The sequence below is a fragment of the Nomascus leucogenys genome, chromosome 9, assembly GCF_006542625.1.
Source record: "Nomascus leucogenys isolate Asia chromosome 9, Asia_NLE_v1, whole genome shotgun sequence".
Lineage (NCBI taxonomy): Eukaryota > Metazoa > Chordata > Mammalia > Primates > Hylobatidae > Nomascus > Nomascus leucogenys.
The window spans coordinates 92,934,167-92,955,215 of NC_044389.1; the positions used below are offsets into that span (position 1 = coordinate 92,934,167).

Sequence of the window (21,049 nt, forward strand, 5' to 3'; positions counted from 1 at the left end):
TATGTAATATTATATCAAATACTAAAAATAACAATTCATATAATAAACTCAATTATCCATAAAACAATTGTCTGCTCTATAAAAACTGATTAAATTGTGTGAAAATATTTTTGAAATTTAACTTAAAGATAAATCTTTACAATGCTCCCATACACATAATTTATAGCTTTGAGTTCCTTGCCTATTTTTCTTATTCCAGTGCTATACTGAAAACACTACTTTTTTTTTTTTTTTTTTGAGACATGGTTTTGCCATGTTGTCCAGGCTGGTCTTGAACTCCTGGGCTCCCAAAGTATTGGGATTACAGGTGTGAGCCACTGTACCTGGCCTGAAGACACTGCTTTTAATTTCCATATTGCAATCCAGTTATGAAAAAAAAAAAAAAACAAGAAGCCACTCAAAAATTAAAAAAAAATAGCCACACTGATCCTGTCCATAGTCATTCATTCAAAAAAGATATCAGGGTTAACTACGTAGCAAGCAATAGGAATACATATATGACTTAAGGTTTCTTGACACCTACTGTCAAGAAACTAACAGTCTAGTGAAGGAGATTACAAAATAGCCTCAAAACAATCACAACTCTTTCATTTAATTTGTTATAACACAATTCAGGCCAAATTATTTTATTTTGCATGCCAGTGACATATAGAAATCATCAGGAAGAAAATGTCAAGTTTTTCCAATGACAAAAAACACCTCACTCATTCTTATATTAAAGCATATAATTTATATACATATTACCTCAGTCTGCTGTCTTACAAAGACATTTAACACTGCAACTTTGTTCCTTTAAAAACAAGTTTCCTCCCCCCGCCCACAACAAGTTTACCTATGTAACAAACCTGCACATGTACCCCTGAACTCAAAATAAAAGTTAAATGAAAAATAAAACAAATGGTTTCTGCAAACTGGGCTTTCAGTCCACTTATGTCATAGTAAAGTTATCTTGTTGCCTAGGTTACCTCTAAACTGCTTTTTAAATTTTTTTTATTGTGGCAAAATATACATAACAACATTTATCAGTTAAACCATTTTAAGTGTACAATTAAGTGGCATTGAGTACATTTACAGTGTTGGGCAACCACAACCACTATCCATGTCCAGAACTTTTTCATTATCCCTAACAGAAACTCCATACCCAGCTGGGTGCTGTGACTCATACTTTTAATCCCAGCACTTTGGGAGGCTGAGGCAGGAGAATCACTTGAACAGGGGAGGTGGAGGCTGCAGTGGGCAAGGATGGTGCCACTGCACTCCAGCCTGGGTGACAGAATGAATGAGACTCTATCTCAAAAAAAAAAATCATAAACTTATAAAATATGTTAGATATTTGTTACTATAAATTTTACAAAACTTTAAAACTTCAAATTCCAACAATATGCTTCATTTTAATCTAAAGCTACATTCTGTGTAACCACTTACTATGAAACTGCTACTATAGTTCATTCAAGTTTTACAAGAAGTGATTTTTGCACAAAACTAACCAATTACACAGTAAAGGATTCACCTTTCACTGTCAATATTACCATCTGACTCAGGCATTCTTTCTGGGGTCCAATAAGAAATAATATAATAGAAACTTCATGTTTTACAAATAGAAGGAAGGTTACATGACTGCCCATGTTGAGAGGCAACAGAGTAAGGTGGTTAAAAGCATGAATCTAGAGGAAAACTAATTGGGTTCAAATCTGGACTCTGCCACTTCCTAGCTGAGGGACCTTGGCAAGACTGCTTAACATCTCTGTGCCTCAGTTCCCTCAAATTCTAGGACTACTCACAAAGTTATTGTGAGAATTAGATAAAATTTCTAAAGTGCTAGGAAGATTAGAACAAAATAAACACCATCAGGTGCTTGATAAATAAAAATGCTAAAGAAATCAGTTCCCTAAATTTATAATATTTTCATCCACAGAATTTTATTATTAGTGAGTGACTCATTAATTAATACCATCCATTGTAACGAAGAACTATTAAAGGTTCAATGGCCCCATAGTTTGAGGCTTTTTTACCATACATTTTTTAATTACTCTTGAATGAGTAATTCATTCAAGATATATCTATCAAGAATATACACAGTATTAAAAACACAATTGTCCTTGACCTCAAGGAACTTCTAAAGGGGTTGTGACAGATAATCCCAACATACTATGATGTATGCCACTATAGGAGAAGTAGAGAGAGCTCTGCAAACATACAACAGAGCATCTAACCCAGGCTTGGAGGGACATGGGGAAGCAACACAGGGGAAAGTGACACTGAAGTTAAGATCCAAAGGCTTTCAGGCAGACTTTGACTGCCTGCTGAAAAACTTGGAGGGGATGGAGAGAGAAAGGATTGAAGAGTATTGCACCCAGAAGGAACGGTATAAACAAAGAGGAAAAAGAGTTTGATATGTTGACAAAACTGAGAATGCAGTGTGACTATAGTGCAAGAAGGGAGACAGGAAGCTGGAGAAAGAAGGCTAAGAGATAAATAGAGACAAAAGTCCTGAAGTATCCAATAAACTATTTTAAGTATTTTGAACTTTATCTGAACATTGATGTCAGTGCAGTGACAGGATCAAAATCACAGCTTGTAAAGAAGGATCACTCTGATTACAGTGGGGAAAAAGGATGACAAGGGACAAGATGAGAGGCAGGGAAGACCACTTAGGAAACTATCATAGTTACCGAGCCAGATATGAAGATAGCCTGGAGAATGGTAATGGCAAAAGGAAAGGTGAAAGTGAAAGGTCTAAGGAGATATTCAGAAGACAAATTGATTTTTGGAAAGGAATCAGTGATATTTCCAAGTTTCTGGTTTGGTCAAAGTATATATAGTTGTTGCTCACTGTTGAAGAAGCCTCAATAAATTCATACTGGCTTGAAACATAAAATGGGAGGAGTGAGGTAGCAAGAGATAAAGCTAAGAAGTTTACTTGGGTCAGATCAAATTTGGCTATAGGCCAAACTAAGATTTTCTGATTTTATTTTAAGGGGAATGGAAAGTCACTGGGGAGCTTTACTGTTTGCCCCACTTACTCTCAGGGAAATTAATAAAAATGAAAACTTTGAATAATTCCAGGTCTACCATGTATAGCTGTGCAGGATGTGCACTGCACAAATTAAAGGAATGCCGTTCACATAGATTGATATAAATGGCACCCCTGAAGTTGTGCAAAGCACAGCACAGCAGCCATCCTTGACACAGCATGTTATATGGTTCTCTAGTTTGTGTGAATAAATGTCTTATATCCTCAGTAAAATAAAAAACCTCTCTAAGCCAGAGCTTATGTTTTAAACTTCTTTTCTATTCTTCAAGTGACCTAGCATAGGTAATTTGTAATTTGTTCTCAATATACAGCTAGCCCAACACTTGTGCTAATGGACCTAGAAACTACCATCCACTTTGATTTTACTACTGCAACCATTACATATTCTCCTGTTAGTGTGTCTAATTATACTTACCATCCTTACTCTAATAGATTTTTAAATATTTCTATAACAAATTATGATATTTATATGATAATTTTTACTGAAACAAGTTTCACAACACTGATGAATTGTATAACATGTTCTCATTTCCCTCACTGGTCACTTTTTACTTAAAATTATTTGTGTTCCTCCCCTGCCTTTTTTTAGAATAAGAATTTTCAGGCCTTGATTTGGTTTCTTCCAGCCTTTATTGATTATATACCTCTGGCCATTGTTCCGGTATTTGGTTAAGAAATCACAAATTTTGGGGGTGGAGCCAAGATGGCCGAATAGGAACAGCTCCAGTCTACAGCTCCCAGCCTGAGCGACACAGAAGACGGGTGATTTCTGCATTTCTGTTTGAGGTACTGGTTTCATCTCACTAGGGAGTGCCAAACAGTGGGTGCAGGACAGTCGGTGAAGCGCACTGTGCGCGAGCCAAAGCAGGGCGAGGCACTGCCTCACTCGGGAAGCGCAAGGGGTCAGGGAGTTCCCTTTCCTAGTCAAAGAAAGGGGTAACAGACGGCACCTGGAAAATCGGGTCAGTCCCACTCTAATACTGCGCTTTTCCAACGGGCCTGGAAAACAGCACATTAGGAGATTGTGTCCCGCACCTGGTTGGGAGGGTCCTATGCCCACGGAGTCTCGCTGATTGCTAGCACAGCAGTCTGAGATCAAGCTGCAAGGCGGCAGTGAGGCTGGGGGAGGGGTGCCCGCCATTGCCCAGGCTTGCTTAGGTAAACAAAGCAGCCAGGAAGCTCGAACTGGGTGGAGCCCACCACAGCTCAAGGAGGCCTGCCTGCCTCTGTAGGCTCCACCTCTGGGGGCAGGGCACAGACAAACAAAAATTCAGCAGGAATCTCTGCAGACTTAAATGTCCCCATCTGACTGACAGCTTTGAAGAGAGTAGTGGTTCTCCCAGCACGCAGCTGGAGATCTGAGAATGGACAGACTGCCTCCTAAAGTGGGTCCCTGACCCCCAAGCAGCCAAACTGGGAGGCACCCCCCAGTAGGGACAGACTGACACCTCACTCGGCCGGGTACTCCTCTAAGACAAAACTTCCAGAGGAACTATCAGACAGCTGAATTTGTGGTCTCATGAAAATCCGCTGTTCTGCAGCCACCGCTGCTGACACCCAGCCAAACAAGGTCTGGAGTGGACCTCTAGTAAACTCCAACAGACCTGCAGCTGAGGGTCCTGTCTGGTAGAAGGAAAACTAACAAACAGAAAGGACATCCACACCAAAAACCCATCTGTACATCACCATCATCAAAGACCAAAAGTAGATAAAACCACAAAGATGGGGAAAAAACAGAGCAGAAAAACTGGAAACTAAAAAGCAGAGCACCTCTCCTCCTCCAAAGGAATGCAGTTCCTCACCAGCAACGGAACAAAGCTGGATGGAGGATGACTTTGATGAGTTGAGAGAAGAAGGCTTCAGACGATCAAACTACTCTGAGCTACAGGAGGAAATTCAAAACAATAGCAAAGAAGTTAAAAACTTTGAAAAAAAATTAGACGAATGGATAACTAGAATAACCAATGGAGAGAAGGGCGTAAAGGAGCTGATGGAGCTGAAAGCCAAGTTTCGAGAACTACGCGAAGATTGCAGAAGCCTCAGTAGCAGATACGATCAACTGGAAGAAAGGGTATCGCTGATGGAAGAGGAAATGAATGAAATGAAGCAAGAAGGGAAGTTTAGAGAAAAAAGAATAAAAAGAAATGAACAAAGCCTCCAAGAAATTTGGGACTATGTGAAAAGACCAAACCTACGTCTGATTGGTGTACCTGAAAATGACGGGGAGAATGGAACCAAGTTGGAAAACACTCTGCAAGATATTATGCAAGAGAACTTCCCCAATCTAGCAAGGCAGGCCAACATTCAGATTCAGGAAATACAGAGAACGCCACAAAGATACTCCTCGAGAAGAACAACTCCAAGACACATAATTGTCAGATTCGCCAAAGTTGAAATGAAGGAAAAAATGTTAAGGGCAGCCAGAGAGAAAGGTTGGGTTACCCACGAAGGGAAACCCATCAGACTAACAGCTGATCTCTCGGCAGAAACTCTACAAGCCAGAAGAGAGTGGGGGCCGATATTCAACATTCTTAAAGAAAAGAATTTTCAACCCAGAATTTCATATCCAGCCAAACTAAGCTTCATAAGTGAAGGAGAAATAAAATACTTTACAGACAAGCAAACGCTGAGTGATTTTGTCACCACCAGGCCTGCCCTAAAAGACCTCCTGAAGGAAGCACTAAACATGGAAAGGAACAACTGGTACCAGCCACTGCAAAAACATGCCAAATTGTAAAGACCATCAAAGCTAGGAAGAAACTGCATCAACTAACGAGCAAAATAACCAACTAACATCATAATGACAGGATCATATTCACACATAACAATAGTAACCTTAAATGTAAATGGGCTAAATGCTCCAGTTAAAAGACACAGACTGGCAAACTGGATAAGGAGTCAGGACCCATCAGTGTGCTGTATTCAGGAAACCCATCTCACATGCAGAGACACACATAGACTCAAAATAAAGGGATGGAGGAAGATCTATCAAGCAAATGGAAAACAAAAAAAGGCAGGGGTTGCAATCCTAGTCTCTGATAAAATAGACTTTAAACCAACAAAGATCAAAAGAGACAAAGAAGGCCATTACATAATGGTAAAGGTATCAATTCAACAAGAAGAGCTAACTATCCTAAATATATATGCACCCAACACAGGAGCACCCAGATTCATAAAGCAAGTCCTGAGTGACCTACAAAGGGACTTAAACTCCCACACAATAATAATGGGAGATTTTAACACCCCACTGTCAGCATTAGACAGATCAACGAGACAGAAAGTTAACAAGGATATCCAGGAATTGAACTCAGCTCTGCACAAAGTGGACCTAATAGACATCTACAGAACTCTCCACCCCAAATCAACAGAATATACATTTTTTTCAGCACCACACTACACCTATTCCAAAATTGACCACATAGTTGGAAGTAAAGCTCTCCTCAGCAAATGTAAAAGAACAGAAATTATAACAAACTGTCTCTCAGACCACAGTGCAATCAAACTAGAACTCAGGATTAAGAAACTCACTCAAAACCGCTCAACTACATGGAAACTGAACAACCTGCTCCTCAATGACTATTGGGTACATAATGAAATGAAGGCAGAAATAAAGATGTTCTTTGAAACCAACGACAACAAAGACACAACATACCAGAATCTCTGGGACACATTCAAAGCAGTGTGTAGAGGGAAATTTATAGCACTAAATGCCCACAAGAGAAAGCAGGAAAGATCCAAAATTGACACCCTAACATCACAATTAAAAGAACTAGAAAAGCAAGAGCAAACACATTCAAAAGCTAGCAGAAGGCTAGAAATAACTAAAATCAGAGCAGAACTGAAGGAAATACAGACACAAAAAACCCTTCAAAAAATTAATGAAGCCAGGAGCTGGTTTTTTGAAAAGATCAACAAAATTGAAGAAAAGAGAGAAGAATCAAATAGATGCAATAAAAAATGAAAAAGGGGATATCACCACCGATCCCACAGAAATACAATCTACCATCAGAGAATACTACAAACACCTCTATGCAAATAAACTAGAAAATCTAGAAGAAATGGATAAATTCCTCGACAAATACACCCTCCCAAGACTAAACCAGGAAGAAGTTGAATCTCTGAATAGACCAATAACAGGTTCTGAAATTGTGGCAATAATCAATAGCTTACCAACCAAAAAGAGTCCAGGACCTGATGGATTCACAGCCGAATTCTACCAGAGGTACAAGGAGGAACTGGTACCATTCCTTCTGAAACTATTCCAATCGATAGAAAAAGAGGGAATCCTCCCTGACACATTTTATGAAGCCAGCATCGTCCTGATACCAAAGCCTGGCAGAGACATAACCAAAAAAGAGAATTTCAGACCAATATCCTTGATGAACATTGATGCAAAAATCCTCAATAAAATACTGGCAAACCGAATCCAGCAGCACATCAAAAAGCTTATACACCATGATCAAGTGGGCTTCATCCCTGGGATGCAAGGCTGGTTCAACATACGCAAATCAATAAATGTAATCCAGCATATAAACAGAACCAAAGACAAAAACCACATGATTATCTCAATAGATGCAGAAAAGGCCTTTGACAAAATTCAACAACCCTTCATGCTAAAAACTCTCAATAAATTAGGTATTGATGGGACGTATCTCAAAATAATAAGAGCTATCTATGACAAACCCACAGCCAGTATCATACTGAATGGGCAAAAACTGGAAGCATTCCCTTTGAAAACTGGTACAAGACAGGGATGCCCTCTCTCACCACTCCTATTCAACATAGTGCTGGAAGTTCTGGCCAGAGCAATCAGGCAGGAGAAGGAAATAAAGGGTATTCAATTAGGAAAAGAGGAAGTCAAATTGTCCCTGTTTGCAGATGACATGATTGTATATCTAGAAAACCCCATTGTCTCAGCCCAAAATCTCCTTAAGCTGATTAGCAACTTCAGCAAAGTCTCAGGATACAAAATCAATGTACAAAAATCACAAGCATTCTTGTACACCAATCACAGACAAACAGAGAGCCAAATCATGAGTGAACTCCCATTCACAATTGCTTCAAAGAGAATAAAATATCTAGGAATCCAACTTGCAAGGGATGTGAAGGACCTCTTCAAGGAGAACTACAAACCACTGCTCAATGAAATAAAAGAGGATACAAACAAATGGAAGAACATTCCATGCTCATGGGTTGGAAGAATCAATATCGTGAAAATGGCCATACTGCCCAAGGTAATTTATAGATTCAATGCCATCTCGATCAAGCTACCAATGACTTTCTTCACAGAATTGGAAGAAACTACTTTAAAGTTCATATGGAACCAAAAAAGAACCTGCATCGCCAAGTCAATCCTAAGCCAAAAGAACAAAGCTGGAGACATCACGCTACCTGACTTCGAACTATACTACAAGGCTACAGTAACCAAAACAGCATGGTACTGGTACCACAACAGAGACATAGATCAATGGAACAGAACAGAGTCCTCAGAAATGATGCCGCATATCTACAACTATCTGATCATTGACAAACCTGACAAAAACAAGAAATGGGGAAAGGATTCCCTATTTAATAAATGGTGCTGGGAAAACTGGCTAGCCATATGTAGAAAGCTGAAACTGGATCCCTTCCTTACACCTTATACAAAAATTAATTCAAGATGGATTAAAGACTTAAATGTTAGACCTAAAGCCATAAAAACCCTAGAAGAAAACCTAGGCAATACCATTCAGGACATAGGCGTGGGCAAGGACTTCATGTCTAAAACACCAAAAGCAATGGCAACAAAAGCCAAAATTGACAAATGGGATCTAATTAAACTAAAGAGCTTCTGCACAGCAAAAGAAACTACCATCAGAGTGAACAGGCAACCTACAGAATGGGAGAAAATTTTTGCAACCTACTCATCTGACAAAGGGCTAATATCCAGAATCTACAATGAACTCAAAGAAATTTACAAGAAAAAAACAAACAACCCCATCAAAAAGTGGGCGAAGGATATGAACAGACACTTCTCAAAAGAAGACATTTATGCAGCCAAAAAACACATGAAAAAATGCTCATCATCACTGGCCATCAGAGAAATGCAAATCAAAACCACAGTGAGATACCATCTCACACCAGTTAGAATGGCCATCATTAAAAAGTCAGGAAACAACAGGTGCTGGAGAGGATGTGGAGAAATAGGAACACTTTTACACTGTTGGTGGGACTGTAAACTAGTTCAACCATTGTGGAAGTCAGTGTGGCGATTCCTCAGGGATCTCGAACTAGAAATACCATTTGACCCAGCCATCCCATTACTGGGTATATACCCAAAGGACTATAAATCATGCTGCTATAAAGACACATGCACACGTATGTTTATTGTGGCACTATTCACAATAGCAAAGAGTTGGAACCAACCCACATGTCCAGCAAGGATAGACTGGATTAAGAAAATGTGGCACATATACACCATGGAACACTATGCAGCCATAAAAAATGATGAGTTCACGTCCTTTGTAGGGAAGTGGATGAAACTGGAAAACATCATTCTCAGTAAACTATCGCAAGGACAAAAAACCAAACACCGCATGTTCTCACTCATAGGTGGGAATTGAACAATGAGAACTCATGGACACAGGAAGGGGAACATCACACTCCGGGAACTGTTGTGGGGTGGGGGGAGGGGGAGGGACTGCATTAGGAGATATACCTAATGCTAAATGACGAGTTAATGGGTGCAGCAAAACAACATGGCACATGGATACATATGTAACAAACCTGCACATTGTGCACATGTACCCTAAAACCTAAAGTATAATAATAAAAAAAAAGAAAAAAAAAAAGAAATCACAAATTTTGGTATCACATATCCGTTTGCCTTGTTTTCTTGAAATACTTTTTCAGACATAAAGTCAATTGTGATTTAGGGTGTTATCCCTTATAACACACAAAAAGTCTTGTAATTTATCTAAAGTGTCAGAATGAATCACAAAAAGTATGGCCTTTTTACATAGAATTCAATTGTAATAGTAAATAATTCAAGAAACTATTATGAGCAACAATAATCTGTTTTCTCCTTTGAAATTTATTCTCACTAGCTATGGTATCTTCCAAGTTTTGTTTGGTGATTCAGTGTTGATTCAGTTGTTTGTGAGTAAAGGTCTACCATATCTGATATGTCATTTTTTAGTGGGAAGGGCTGCGAGGAAGATGGGATGGGGACCAGCACATCATAAATTCATTCACTTATTTAGCAAACACTTACATAGCATTTCCCATGTGCCAGGTACCTCTCTAAGAAATTTACAAATAGTAACCCATGTAACCCTCATTACAATCCAGTGAGGTAGATGCTCTTCATGGCTCGAGTCTATGCTCTCCTGTTTCTCCTCCCTACTGTCTATCACAGCTCATTTGCCAAGAAAAACTGGCCTATGTGCCAGGTTTGGAATGTATACCAAAGGGTATATAGTCTGTTGAATTCACATTATTTCCACCATTAGCATTAATCGTAACTGCTTCCATTGTTATTGTATGAAACCAAAATTTAATTCACTTTTCCAGTGCAACTGTCTGACTCTTCTTTCTTTTTTTTTTTTTTTTTTTTTGAGACGGAGTCTCGCTCTGTTGCCCCGCTGGAGTGCAGTGGCGCAATCTCAACTCACTGCAACCTCCACCTCCCGGGTGCCTCAGCCTCCTGAGTAGCTGGGATTAGAGGCGCCTGCCACCACACCTGGCTAATTTTTGTATTTTTAGTAGAGATGGGGTTTCACCATGTTGGCCAGGCTGGTCTCGAACTCCTAACTTGAGGTGATCCACCTGCCTCAGCCTCCCAAAATGCTGGGATTACAGGCGTGAGCCACCGTGCCTAGCCAGCTGTCTCTTGATTAGGTCCCAGCCACCGTCGTCTGTCTGTGAGATTCTCAACTGAGTGAGAATGTAGAACATGAAAGCTATGCAAAGTTGGATTTGCATTATACTCTAGATAAAATGATTGGAACTTAACATATTTACAATTACATGAGGAAATATAAAATGGACTTTTAATATAGTTTTCAAATTAACATGTTAGTTCCACATATCCAAATCTTTCTTTCCAGCTATCTCTCTCTCCTGAGCCCTAGCACTCTACATCACCATAGTCACTGTTGCATGGATATCTCAACCACTGAAGAGTAAAATCACTATTTCTCTCTGCTCTTGGCATCCTTTCTTTACAGATGAATGGTGCTAACGTGTCCAAGCAACCAGAAGTCCAGGAGGCATCTTGAAGTCATCTCTCACCTTACCTGCTCCGACCCCTACTCCTAAGTCACCAAGTCCTGCAGATGTTACCCCTTTAACATTTCTTATCCAACATGACTGCTATAGCAAAAATGAGCACCCAGTCTCCTGATCCTGATTTAATCCCCTCCTATCTACTCTCCAAAAGACTGCTAAAATTGCCTTTCTAAAACACAAAATGGATCCCATGATTCTTCCAATTAAAACACTTCAATGGCTTTCCATCAATTTCAGGAGAAATCTAAACTTCATATGAGGCCCTTCATAATTAGACTTGTTTCTTCTCCAACCATGACTGACTCTCCTCTCCTTGCCCTATTACCCTGAGCTCCAGTCATAACTAAACATTGGCCTTTTCCGTGGGTATCACCTTTTCTCTTGTCTTTGTGCCTTTACACATAACGTTCCCTCTACCTGAATGCCATTTTATCTGGCTAACTCCTAGGAAATTGAGCACAGTATCTGTGTGATTATATACCTCCTCCTAGATGTCTCCCTTGAACGATATCCCGCATTCCCAAATCTGGAGTAAGGTGCCCTTCGAATAAACAATAATTTATTTATATGTCTTTCCATTAGCAAATAAGCCACTTAAGCACAGGGACTATGCCTCCGATTTTTGCATGGTCAGCATCTAAACATCCATCTGATACTTGGACCCTCAATAAATGTTAATTGAATAATGAATAAACCAGCTGTGAAAATTAATGTGCAATTTTCTCTCTTTTCAGGTAAATTTTAGTTAAAATAAAAGCAAAATGGGTAATATTGTGTTCACAGTTGTTTTCTTTTTAGGTACAAGAAGTCAGGTACGTGCATAGCACTTTAACATAAATTGATAAAGCTTTAAGGAACTCAAGTGGGTCATTCAAACTGTTTCCTCACCTAAAATCACCCCATACCATACAGACAAAACTCTATTTTAATTTGAAAGTCTTTTTAGAGAGCTGCCAATGTTGAATTAGTCCTGTCTTCTCTTACTAATGTGTTTTCTCTTTTACAGTAAATACCTAATTACATCCATCTGTTTGCAGAAGACTGAAATCAGGAATGGGGCAGCACAGAGAATAAACAGGACAGTACTAACAGGATTATCTGCTCCAAGAGTTTTCATGGGTAACATGTGAAGAGAAAATGTATGGAAGGCAATCAGTTTGAAAATCTATCTTTAAATAGAATTAATGTTTTATTTTATTCACACTTCACTATTCTAAAATATTTGAAATAGTTTATTCCAAAATATTAATATATGTATACAAAGGTATGTATACAGTCCCACCTGCCCTATGTAGTGGGGAGGAGAACTGATATTTTATCAGAAATGTAGGTTAAAGATAGCTACTGCAACTGAGTTCTGAACAGAGCACTGAGTTTCCTGGCAGCAAAAATAAAAAGGAAAACACTTTGGGAAATAAAAATGAGCAGGAACTTTTTTTCCTGAAATTTCAAATCTAGCACCAATATATTATATATTATACCTATACCATGTAATACTTAATAAATATTTTGTTGCTGGGCGTGGTGGCTCATGCCTGTAATTCCAGCACTTTGGGAGGCTGAGGCGGGTGGATCACGTGAGGTCAGGAGTTCAAGACCAGCCTGGTAAAACCTCGTCTCTACTAAAAATACAAAAATTAGCTGGGCGTGGTGGCACATGCCTGTAATCCCGGCTACTAGGAAGGCTGAGGCAGGAGAACCACTTGAACCCGGGAGGTGGAGGTTGCAGTGAGCAGAGATCACACCACTGCACACCAGCCTGGGCAACAAGAGTGAAACTCCATCTCAAATAAATAAACAAATAAATATTTGTTGAATATGCAAGTTTATCTTCATATTAAGAATTTAACAAGACAGAAAATGTCTTTACAGATTTATAGCAGCTACTGGAAAATCTAAGCATCTATTTTTTTAAATAATCCCTCAATTTTTTTTTAAAAAGGGTGATATATTATTAAACTAAGTCTACAAAGACATTTATATGGGAAACTAACATAATCTAGCCTATGAATATACTTTAATAGTGATTCTAACTTGACACAGGTATAGAACACAGAATATTTAGAAAAGTGAATAGAGATCATTTCATTTAAACACACACACACACACACACACACAAATATCACTTGTTTTCAGTATGACTTTTTTTTTTTTGAGTCTGAGTCTTGCTCTGTCGCCCAGGCTGGAGTGCAGTGGCGCGATGTCGGCTCACTGTAAGCTCTGCCTCCCAAATTCACGCCATTCTCCTGCCTCAGCCTCTCCGAGTAGATGGGACTGCAGGCATCTGCCACCACGCCTGGCTAATTTTTTGTATTTTTAGTAGAGACGAGGTTTCACCGTGGTCTCTATCGCCTGACCTTGTGATTCACCCACCTCAGCCTGCCAAAGTGCTGGGATTACAAGTGTGAGCCACCGCGCCCAGCCACAGTAAGACTTTTAACAGAAACTAAATAAACAATAAATTTTAAATTGAGCCATCCTTATGAAAGCAAGCATGGAGTATATGGGAAAATCAAGATTTCCTTTGAAAATTAGGGAGGCCCGACTTGTATTCACACAGGCCATTCCAAGCACTACAAGACAAGGCCAAATTTTTTCTCAAGATGTAGCCCTGAATTTCTCCTAAGGCCAGTACAACCACTCAATAGAAATCCCAAAGTTCTGCCCCCAGGAACAAAAAGTACTTCACACAAAGCATGATTAAAAAGCAAGAAATGTTAAGTATATACTCACATCAATCAATCAACAAACACCAAGTGCCTCCCACTTCACTGTATTCTACCCCTGGGTGTTTTCAAAAGCCCAGGAGAGCAGTCAGTAACTCACAGTCAGCTGACAGCCCAGAGCTCTGAAAAATTCTCCTCTAGCCTGCACTTCATGCAGACAGGGTCTCAGTCCAAGGTAGTCTCTGCAGGACTACCTCGGTTCCCAACTTCCAGTGGATTACAGATTTTCTTCTGCGTGCGTTTAAAGAGCTCCTGGTTTGATTAAGATTCTAATTAGAAGCCCAAGGAAGCCTAAAGGCCCTCTAGAGTTCTGAGGCCAGCTTAAACACTAAATACTACTCCCACTCCCTCAAACCTGGAGGAATTTATCAATTAAAGTTAGCCCTCTGCATCTGACCTCCACTCAAATACCACAATAGTCCTCAAAGAGACCTCCAAAGCCACCAAATTTTCCAGTTATTGGACAGCCATTGGTACTCAAATACCTAAAGACAGCACTTGTTTCAACAGTTAAAACCAAGGTTTATTAGGAATTCCTAGAATCACATAAAACAGTTTACTAATACCTACAAGTTAAAGCAGAAAGAGCACAAAATGAGGTAGTATTAAAAATGAGTTCTAGTTCCACTTTGGGGCCTAAGTCACTTTGTGAAGAGAACAATTATCCAACCTGTGGATGTGAAAACAATTACTACTTCAAAAAACTTTTCTTACTCATTCAGTTACTCCTTCCTTCATCCTATTTAATCATTTTGATTATGCTATGCATGGAATTTATGCATAGCATAATGGGGTTAGTGGGTTTAGTGGGGAAAACAAAAATACTGGGAGCAAGGGTACCATAAATCAAGAGATTTAATTTACTGTGAGGGCTCAGGCAAGATTTCCTTGAGAAATCAATACCAAAACAGAGCCATAAAGACTGAGTAGAAATTAGTTAGTCAAATAAGCATAGGGAAAGATTTCAGGCAGAAGTGCAAAGGTCCTGAAACCTCATTCAGATGTAAAGTAGGATTATGGCATACCTAAATAACTTTTCAAAAACTTTTGAAAATATCAAAACTTTAATCTGTAAAATTTAACCTATGAAATTTGCTATTTGTAAGCCTTCTTATAGGCTCATCTACAGCTTAGATTTTTTTTTAATTGTCCATTTTTTTTCTAAGGAAACAATGAGAGCCTAACCCTGACTCTATTATTTTCTACTATGTACCAATGCTCAGCTAACAAAACAGATCAATGTCCATGTAGGAACAGTGGTTTGGAACACAGAATAAAATTCTGACTAAGCTTTTGTTTTTAGAACTTATTGTTTGGTGCCTACAAAGCCAGAATGTGTATAGCTCCCTGGCATATTTTCCACTTAAGCATATGTAACAAACCTCTCTATCCCTATCTTTTAAAAAGAAGTCAGTGTTTTGAGTTAATTATCATTCATATTCACAACTGCTAAGACTCCTTTTATACCAAAAAAAAAGTCAAGTTTAAATAGCATGATTGGTTAAATTTTTTGTAGTTGCTTTGTTAATTTTCTTTTCAGTTTCAATATCCTTTGAAACAGCAGGTTTGTAAGAGGATCATAGCACATGTACCTATCAAGGTATGTCTTAAATACATGATAAATGCTTACTCAGGGCTTTTCCTCCTCATAGCATATTAAGAGGTACTAGATAGTTAATCTGGAGCTTTTACCCTGCTCCAGACACATGTAATCTAAAATTACTTTATGTCAACAACATATTTGACTTATTTTCTTGAATTCTGAACCCATTAAATTGCCTCAATCTGAAAATTAGCTTCATACAGGTGCACATTTAAAGTGTTATGCAAACTTATTTATTCCTACTCTTCTGAAAATGTGCATAACTACTGATTTGCTATGTTCTACTATAGGTTGTAATATGTAAAATTTTGAGTAATACTTTAAACTTTACCCCACTTATATAGATAGCTGGTTCAGGAAAAGTGTATTTTATATAGCTAAGTTTAAAAGTCATTTCCTTGGAGCTTCTATCAGTGTATTTCAAAAGACCTCCTAAACAGAACTAAAAGTGGCCTAGTATTCCAATAAGCCACAAAACATGTTTCTTATATTTTATAACTAACAAAACACCTCCAATTGCTGAAATTTTACAATTGGTAGAAGTAACAATGTATTATCTCTACTATTACAGTCATGTGTTACTAATTATTCAGACAGGGGAAGTATCAAAATTTCTTTTTAAACAGCTGCAAGAGGTAATGGTTCAAACATATAGAATTTGAGAGTACATAAAGAAGTTTTATAACAGATATTAAACTTTTTAATTGTTCACATGTGTTCTTTTAATTTAGAGGAATAAAACCTCAGTGAGAAAAAAAAAAACACCTCAAGGTTATAGATGCTTTGTACACAGTTCTTTCTAGTAATAATTTTGCTTAGAAATCAAACTTACTACCCAGGCGTGATGGCTCAGGCCTTTAATCCCAGCACTTTGAGAGGCTGAGGCGGGTGGATCATTTGAGGTTGGCAGTTCGAGACCAGCCTGGCCAACACGGTGAAAACTCTTCTCTATTAAAAAAAAAACATACACAAAAATTAGCCAGGCGTGGTGGCACACGCCTGTAATCCCAGCTACTCAGGGGGCTGAGGCAGGAGAATCACTTGAGCCTGGGAGGCAGAGGTTGCACTGAGCTGAGATAGCGCCACTGTACTCCAGTCTGGGCGACAGAGTGAAACCCTGTCTCGAAAACAACAACAACAAAAAAAACCGCTGTTTCCGGTGGCAGGGTCTGGGGAAGGGGCAGCAGGCGCCATGTCCGGCTGCGAAGGTGGCAAGAAGAAGCCACTGAAACAGCCCAAGAAGCAGGCCAAGGAGATGGACGAGATAAGGCTTTCAAGCAGAAACAAAAAGAGGAGCAGAAAAAACTCGAGGAGCTAAAAGCGAAGGCCGCGGGGAAGGGGCCCTTGGCCACAGGTGGAATTAAGAAATCTAGCAAAAAGTAGCCTGTTCCTTGTGCCTGAGGAGATGGTGACCCTTTATTTCATCCGTATTTAAACCTTTCTATTCCCTGCCATAACATCTTTTGCCACGTATAGCTTGAATTAAGTGTTGTCTTGGAGCTGTTGTACATTTAAGAATAAACTTTTGTTAAAAAAAAAAAAAAAGAAGGAAATCAAACTTAATCTTTTCCAAATAACTCTGAAGAAAAGATCTTGCAACATACTTTGTCTGCTTTGGCAATTACTTTGGACATATTTAATAAAGCAAATTCTCTTATTAGTATATCAAAAACACAATAAAAAAGATCAGAGACTTAAAACGAAATAAAAACTCCACTGACAATTTTCACCTTTAATATTCCTTTCACATAGAATAAATTCAAAAATTCTTAACAAGGGAATTACTGGTTTGATCATGATGCCCATAGGGAAAATATTTTTTACATTATCTTGCATCCATGATATATATTTACTTAGCATATTGGAGGGAAAAATAAGAAAACAAACAAAATCTTCCTAGATATGTAGACAGTATGTCAAAGTCAGGAGTAAAATGCATTGGTATCTGAAGCTACCAGATGAAGGCATTTGACTGAAAAAAAGTTTGACCATAATGTATAATTGATTTACACATACTGAGGCTCATTCTAAAGCACGTTTTTAAAATCGTAATTTTTTAAAAGAACAAATCATTTGAATGGCTAAGTAAACTGACTATTAAGAAAGAAAACTGGCCGGGTGCAATCCCAGTGCTTTGGGAGGCCAAGGCAGGTGGATCACGAGGTCAAGAGATCGCGACCATCCTGGCCAACATGCTGGAACCCCATCTCTACTAAAAGTACAAAAATTAGCTGGGCATGGTGGCGCACACCTGTAGTCCCAGCTACTCAGGAGGCTGAGGCAGGAGAATCGCTTGAACCTGGGAGGCGGAGGTTGTAGTGAGCTGAGATCATGCCACTGCACTCTAGCCTGGCAACAGAGCAAGACTCTGTCTCAATGAAAGAAAAAAAAAAAAAAGAAAGAAAAGTTTTCATAACAAAGCTTACAGGTTATTTTTTAGTCAAAAGAATAAATACATTGAAATATTCATTATGTCTCTATTTAAAATTGCTGAAGGAATGCTTGAATTGAATCTCGATAACACGAAATATGTTAAAAGTAAGTTCCTCAGGAAAAGAAACATTTTAGCATGCTACCCAGATATTAGTCAAGTGCAGAGAATTTCAAAACATAAAGTTATATTCCTTTCGTATTTGTCTTTCCTAAGCCAGACCATAAGTGTAGAATCTTATATCTAAGCCACTTATACTGTCAATTTGGATTAAATTCCGCTGTGAAGTCTACATTGCACTCTTATGGGAGGAGCTAACCTGCCACTACTCACTAAAACATGATACTCCATATCTTAAAAGTTATGTATACTTTAACATCTCAGTATTAAAATTTAAAAATAATATCAATTATTTTCCCATTTTAAAAGTTTTAGTTTGGCTATATTCATATTGTCCAGAAAGTAAAGCTTTGTTAAGTAGTAAGTGTCCACTCACGAAGGCCATTGAGAGGCACTGAGAGAAAAAACTTTAAAAGTTTACACTTTAAAATGTACTTTTAAATGCACATGTTCTAACACCTTAGCCTGTGTTAGTCTGTGTATATGAAATACTGTGTACCCGGTTTTGTTCTGAGTACTTTGAGGAGTACGACTGCATACACACACACACAGAATACTGAAAATTAATCCATATAAAACAACTATAGAACAAAGGATTATCAATTCTGAAATGACAAAATTTTAGAAATGGAGAACAGATTAGTGGTTGTCCAGGGTTAGGGATAGCAGGAGGTGTGTGTGGCTATAAAAGGGCAACAGAGAGGATCCTTGTGATGATGAAAGTGTTCTGTATCTTGACTGTGCTGGTGGTGGATACACATGGAATAAAATTCTATAGGACAAAACACACACACACACACGAACAATTAAAAGGAAGAAACCTAAATAAGATCAATGAATTTTTATCAATGTCAGTGTCCTTGTGATATTGCACTACAGTTTTGAAAAATGTTACCATTGGGGGAAACTGAGTAAAGGGTACACGGGATCTCTCTGTATTATCCCTTACAGTTGTGAATCTACAATTATTTCAAACTAAAATGCGTTTAGAAGATTATAAAATATACTTTATTGTAAATACATGCCCCCCAATAAAAACACACAAGGAATAAATGCCAAAAATCCCAGTGACAAAACGAAGTATCACATAGGTGCAGTAGTAATTCCCCTCAAAGAAACCCAGAGTAATCATTACACCTAAGTATTCTTGCTGTCAACATGTTAATTTTTTAAATTATGTGTTAGTTTTAAAGATCACATCCTATAAACTAAAGATTTCTCATGACACAATAGTGATAAAATGCTACCTTACAGTTCAGATGGTGGTAGAATCATCCAAAAAAGAAGAAGAAAAGAAGAAGAGGAAGAGGAAGAGGAAGAAGAAGAAGAAGAGGAAGAAGAAGAAGAAGAAGAAGAAGAAGAAGAAGAAGAAGAAGAAGAAGAAGAAGAAGAAGAAGAAGAAGAGGAGGAGGAGGAGGAGGAGGAGGAGGAGGAGGAGGAGGAGGAGGAGGAATCATCTTTCTCTTATCAGTGTATGTTATGAGATAAGAAGATCTCTCTCCCTATCTCTTCCCCTCTCTCCCCATCTCACATCTGCAAGAGTCCGGACTGAGGAGTAGAATGAAGTTGCCACAAGGATTTCGCAAAGTCTGGTCTCTACCTACTTGGAATTTCTTGGAAAAGATTCGAGCATATCATTCCCCTTTCACTAAAGCAAGACGAGAAATCACGTCTAAACCACTGGAATTGCTTTGCTGTGAGGAAGTCGAAGGTGATCAAAGGCAGGGTGGCACGCAAAATGGCACTTGGATAAAATGGGTCTCATTAGGGTAGAGTCCCATTCACGTAAAATGACTTCCTGGCAATTCCTAGGGCCTCGACTTTCAACCTGACACTTGCCTGTGTGCAATGAACATGGAAATAGGGACATCGGGCACCTCCCACACCCATCTGGAAGCTTCACCCTCTCGGCCTGACCCCCAAAGACCTGCTGAAAAGAATGGATGCTTTTGCGAACTCCAGTCCCCACCCTGCGGCTCCCCAAGAGCTCCACGGGCAGGGCAGCGGGGCGGAGGCGTCGGGGACTCAGTGCGCGGGGGGCGACGCGGGTTCGGGCTCCGGGCTCACCCGCGTTCTGCAGCGTCTCGATGTTTTGGGGTCTAGTCGCCAGCTCCGCCACCATCTGCACGAACTGGGTCCTGGCGTTCTGGTATTGCTCGAACACTGCGGGAGAGAGAGTCGGTGGAGCCCACAGCACCCGGGTCTCCTCGCCGCCAGCTAGTTAGGGCACCTGCCCGCCTCGGCCCTACCTCGCAGCACCTGCCTCTGACTCATGGCGCCCCCGCCGCCGTCTGCCCTCCTCGAGCTCTGCGAGGAAGCGGTTCGGCCTGCGAGTCCACCAAAGGGGCTATCGTGGCGACGACTTGGCCTCCGACGGGAGCCGCTTCTCTGTGTACCCGCGTCTCCCGGGCAACCTACCGGAACCGGAACGCGGCCGTCTTGTTGCAACGGCCAGTCTCGGGCGTGACGTCACGGCCGCGGTGCCCGGGAGCACTGCGCGGGGCGGCGGCGCGAAGACGCCCGAGCTCGAGGACTCGGACTGCTGGGGCTGTCAGCGCGCCAGGCTCGCCGAGCCGCCGGCACATCGCGCGCCGTCGAGTATCCCTGCACCTCCTGGAGGTCGGAGCTCCTTACAAAGCCACCCCACATCGGCGTGGTGTCCTGATTGCGGCGCGGGTCGGGACCAAGCGCTGGGAGAGACCCACGCGCCAAGGGAGCCTGGTTCGAGTGCAGCCAGACGAGTAAATTGCAGCCCTGGGTTGTCTGAGCTTCGACGGTCCCGAGAAATCTCACACGTGACATTGTACAATCCGATCAACACATGAATGTCAATGCAACTTAAGTGTTGCACTGACATTTAACACTGC

The 21,049-nt window shown here is 39.9% G+C and overlaps 1 protein-coding gene and 1 pseudogene across 4 annotated transcripts in view; one reads left to right on the forward strand and one right to left on the reverse strand.

Moving 5' to 3' along the window:
• The window catches only part of SPAG6 (sperm associated antigen 6), a 71,530-nt gene extending 50,907 nt beyond the window's left edge, over positions 1–20,623 (reverse strand). The window contains exons 1-4 of one of the 4 annotated variants that reach the window (XM_004089055.3): positions 20,432–20,598; positions 20,250–20,345; positions 17,883–17,999; positions 1,166–1,291 (exon numbers count right to left, since the gene is read on the reverse strand). Coding sequence is in view for 3 of the 4 variants with exons in the window: in XM_003257704.3 (XP_003257752.1) it covers positions 20,250–20,345; positions 20,432–20,456 (121 nt within the window). In the remaining variant the exon portion in view is untranslated. Of the gene's footprint in view, positions 1–1,165; positions 1,292–17,882; positions 18,000–20,249 lie in introns of all 4 variants that reach the window. The other 3 variants (XM_003257704.3, XM_003257705.3, XM_030819210.1) reach the window with 3 other exon arrangements.
• LOC115836724 lies at positions 16,824–17,160 on the forward strand (annotated as a pseudogene).
• Positions 20,624–21,049: the final 426 nt, after the last annotated feature.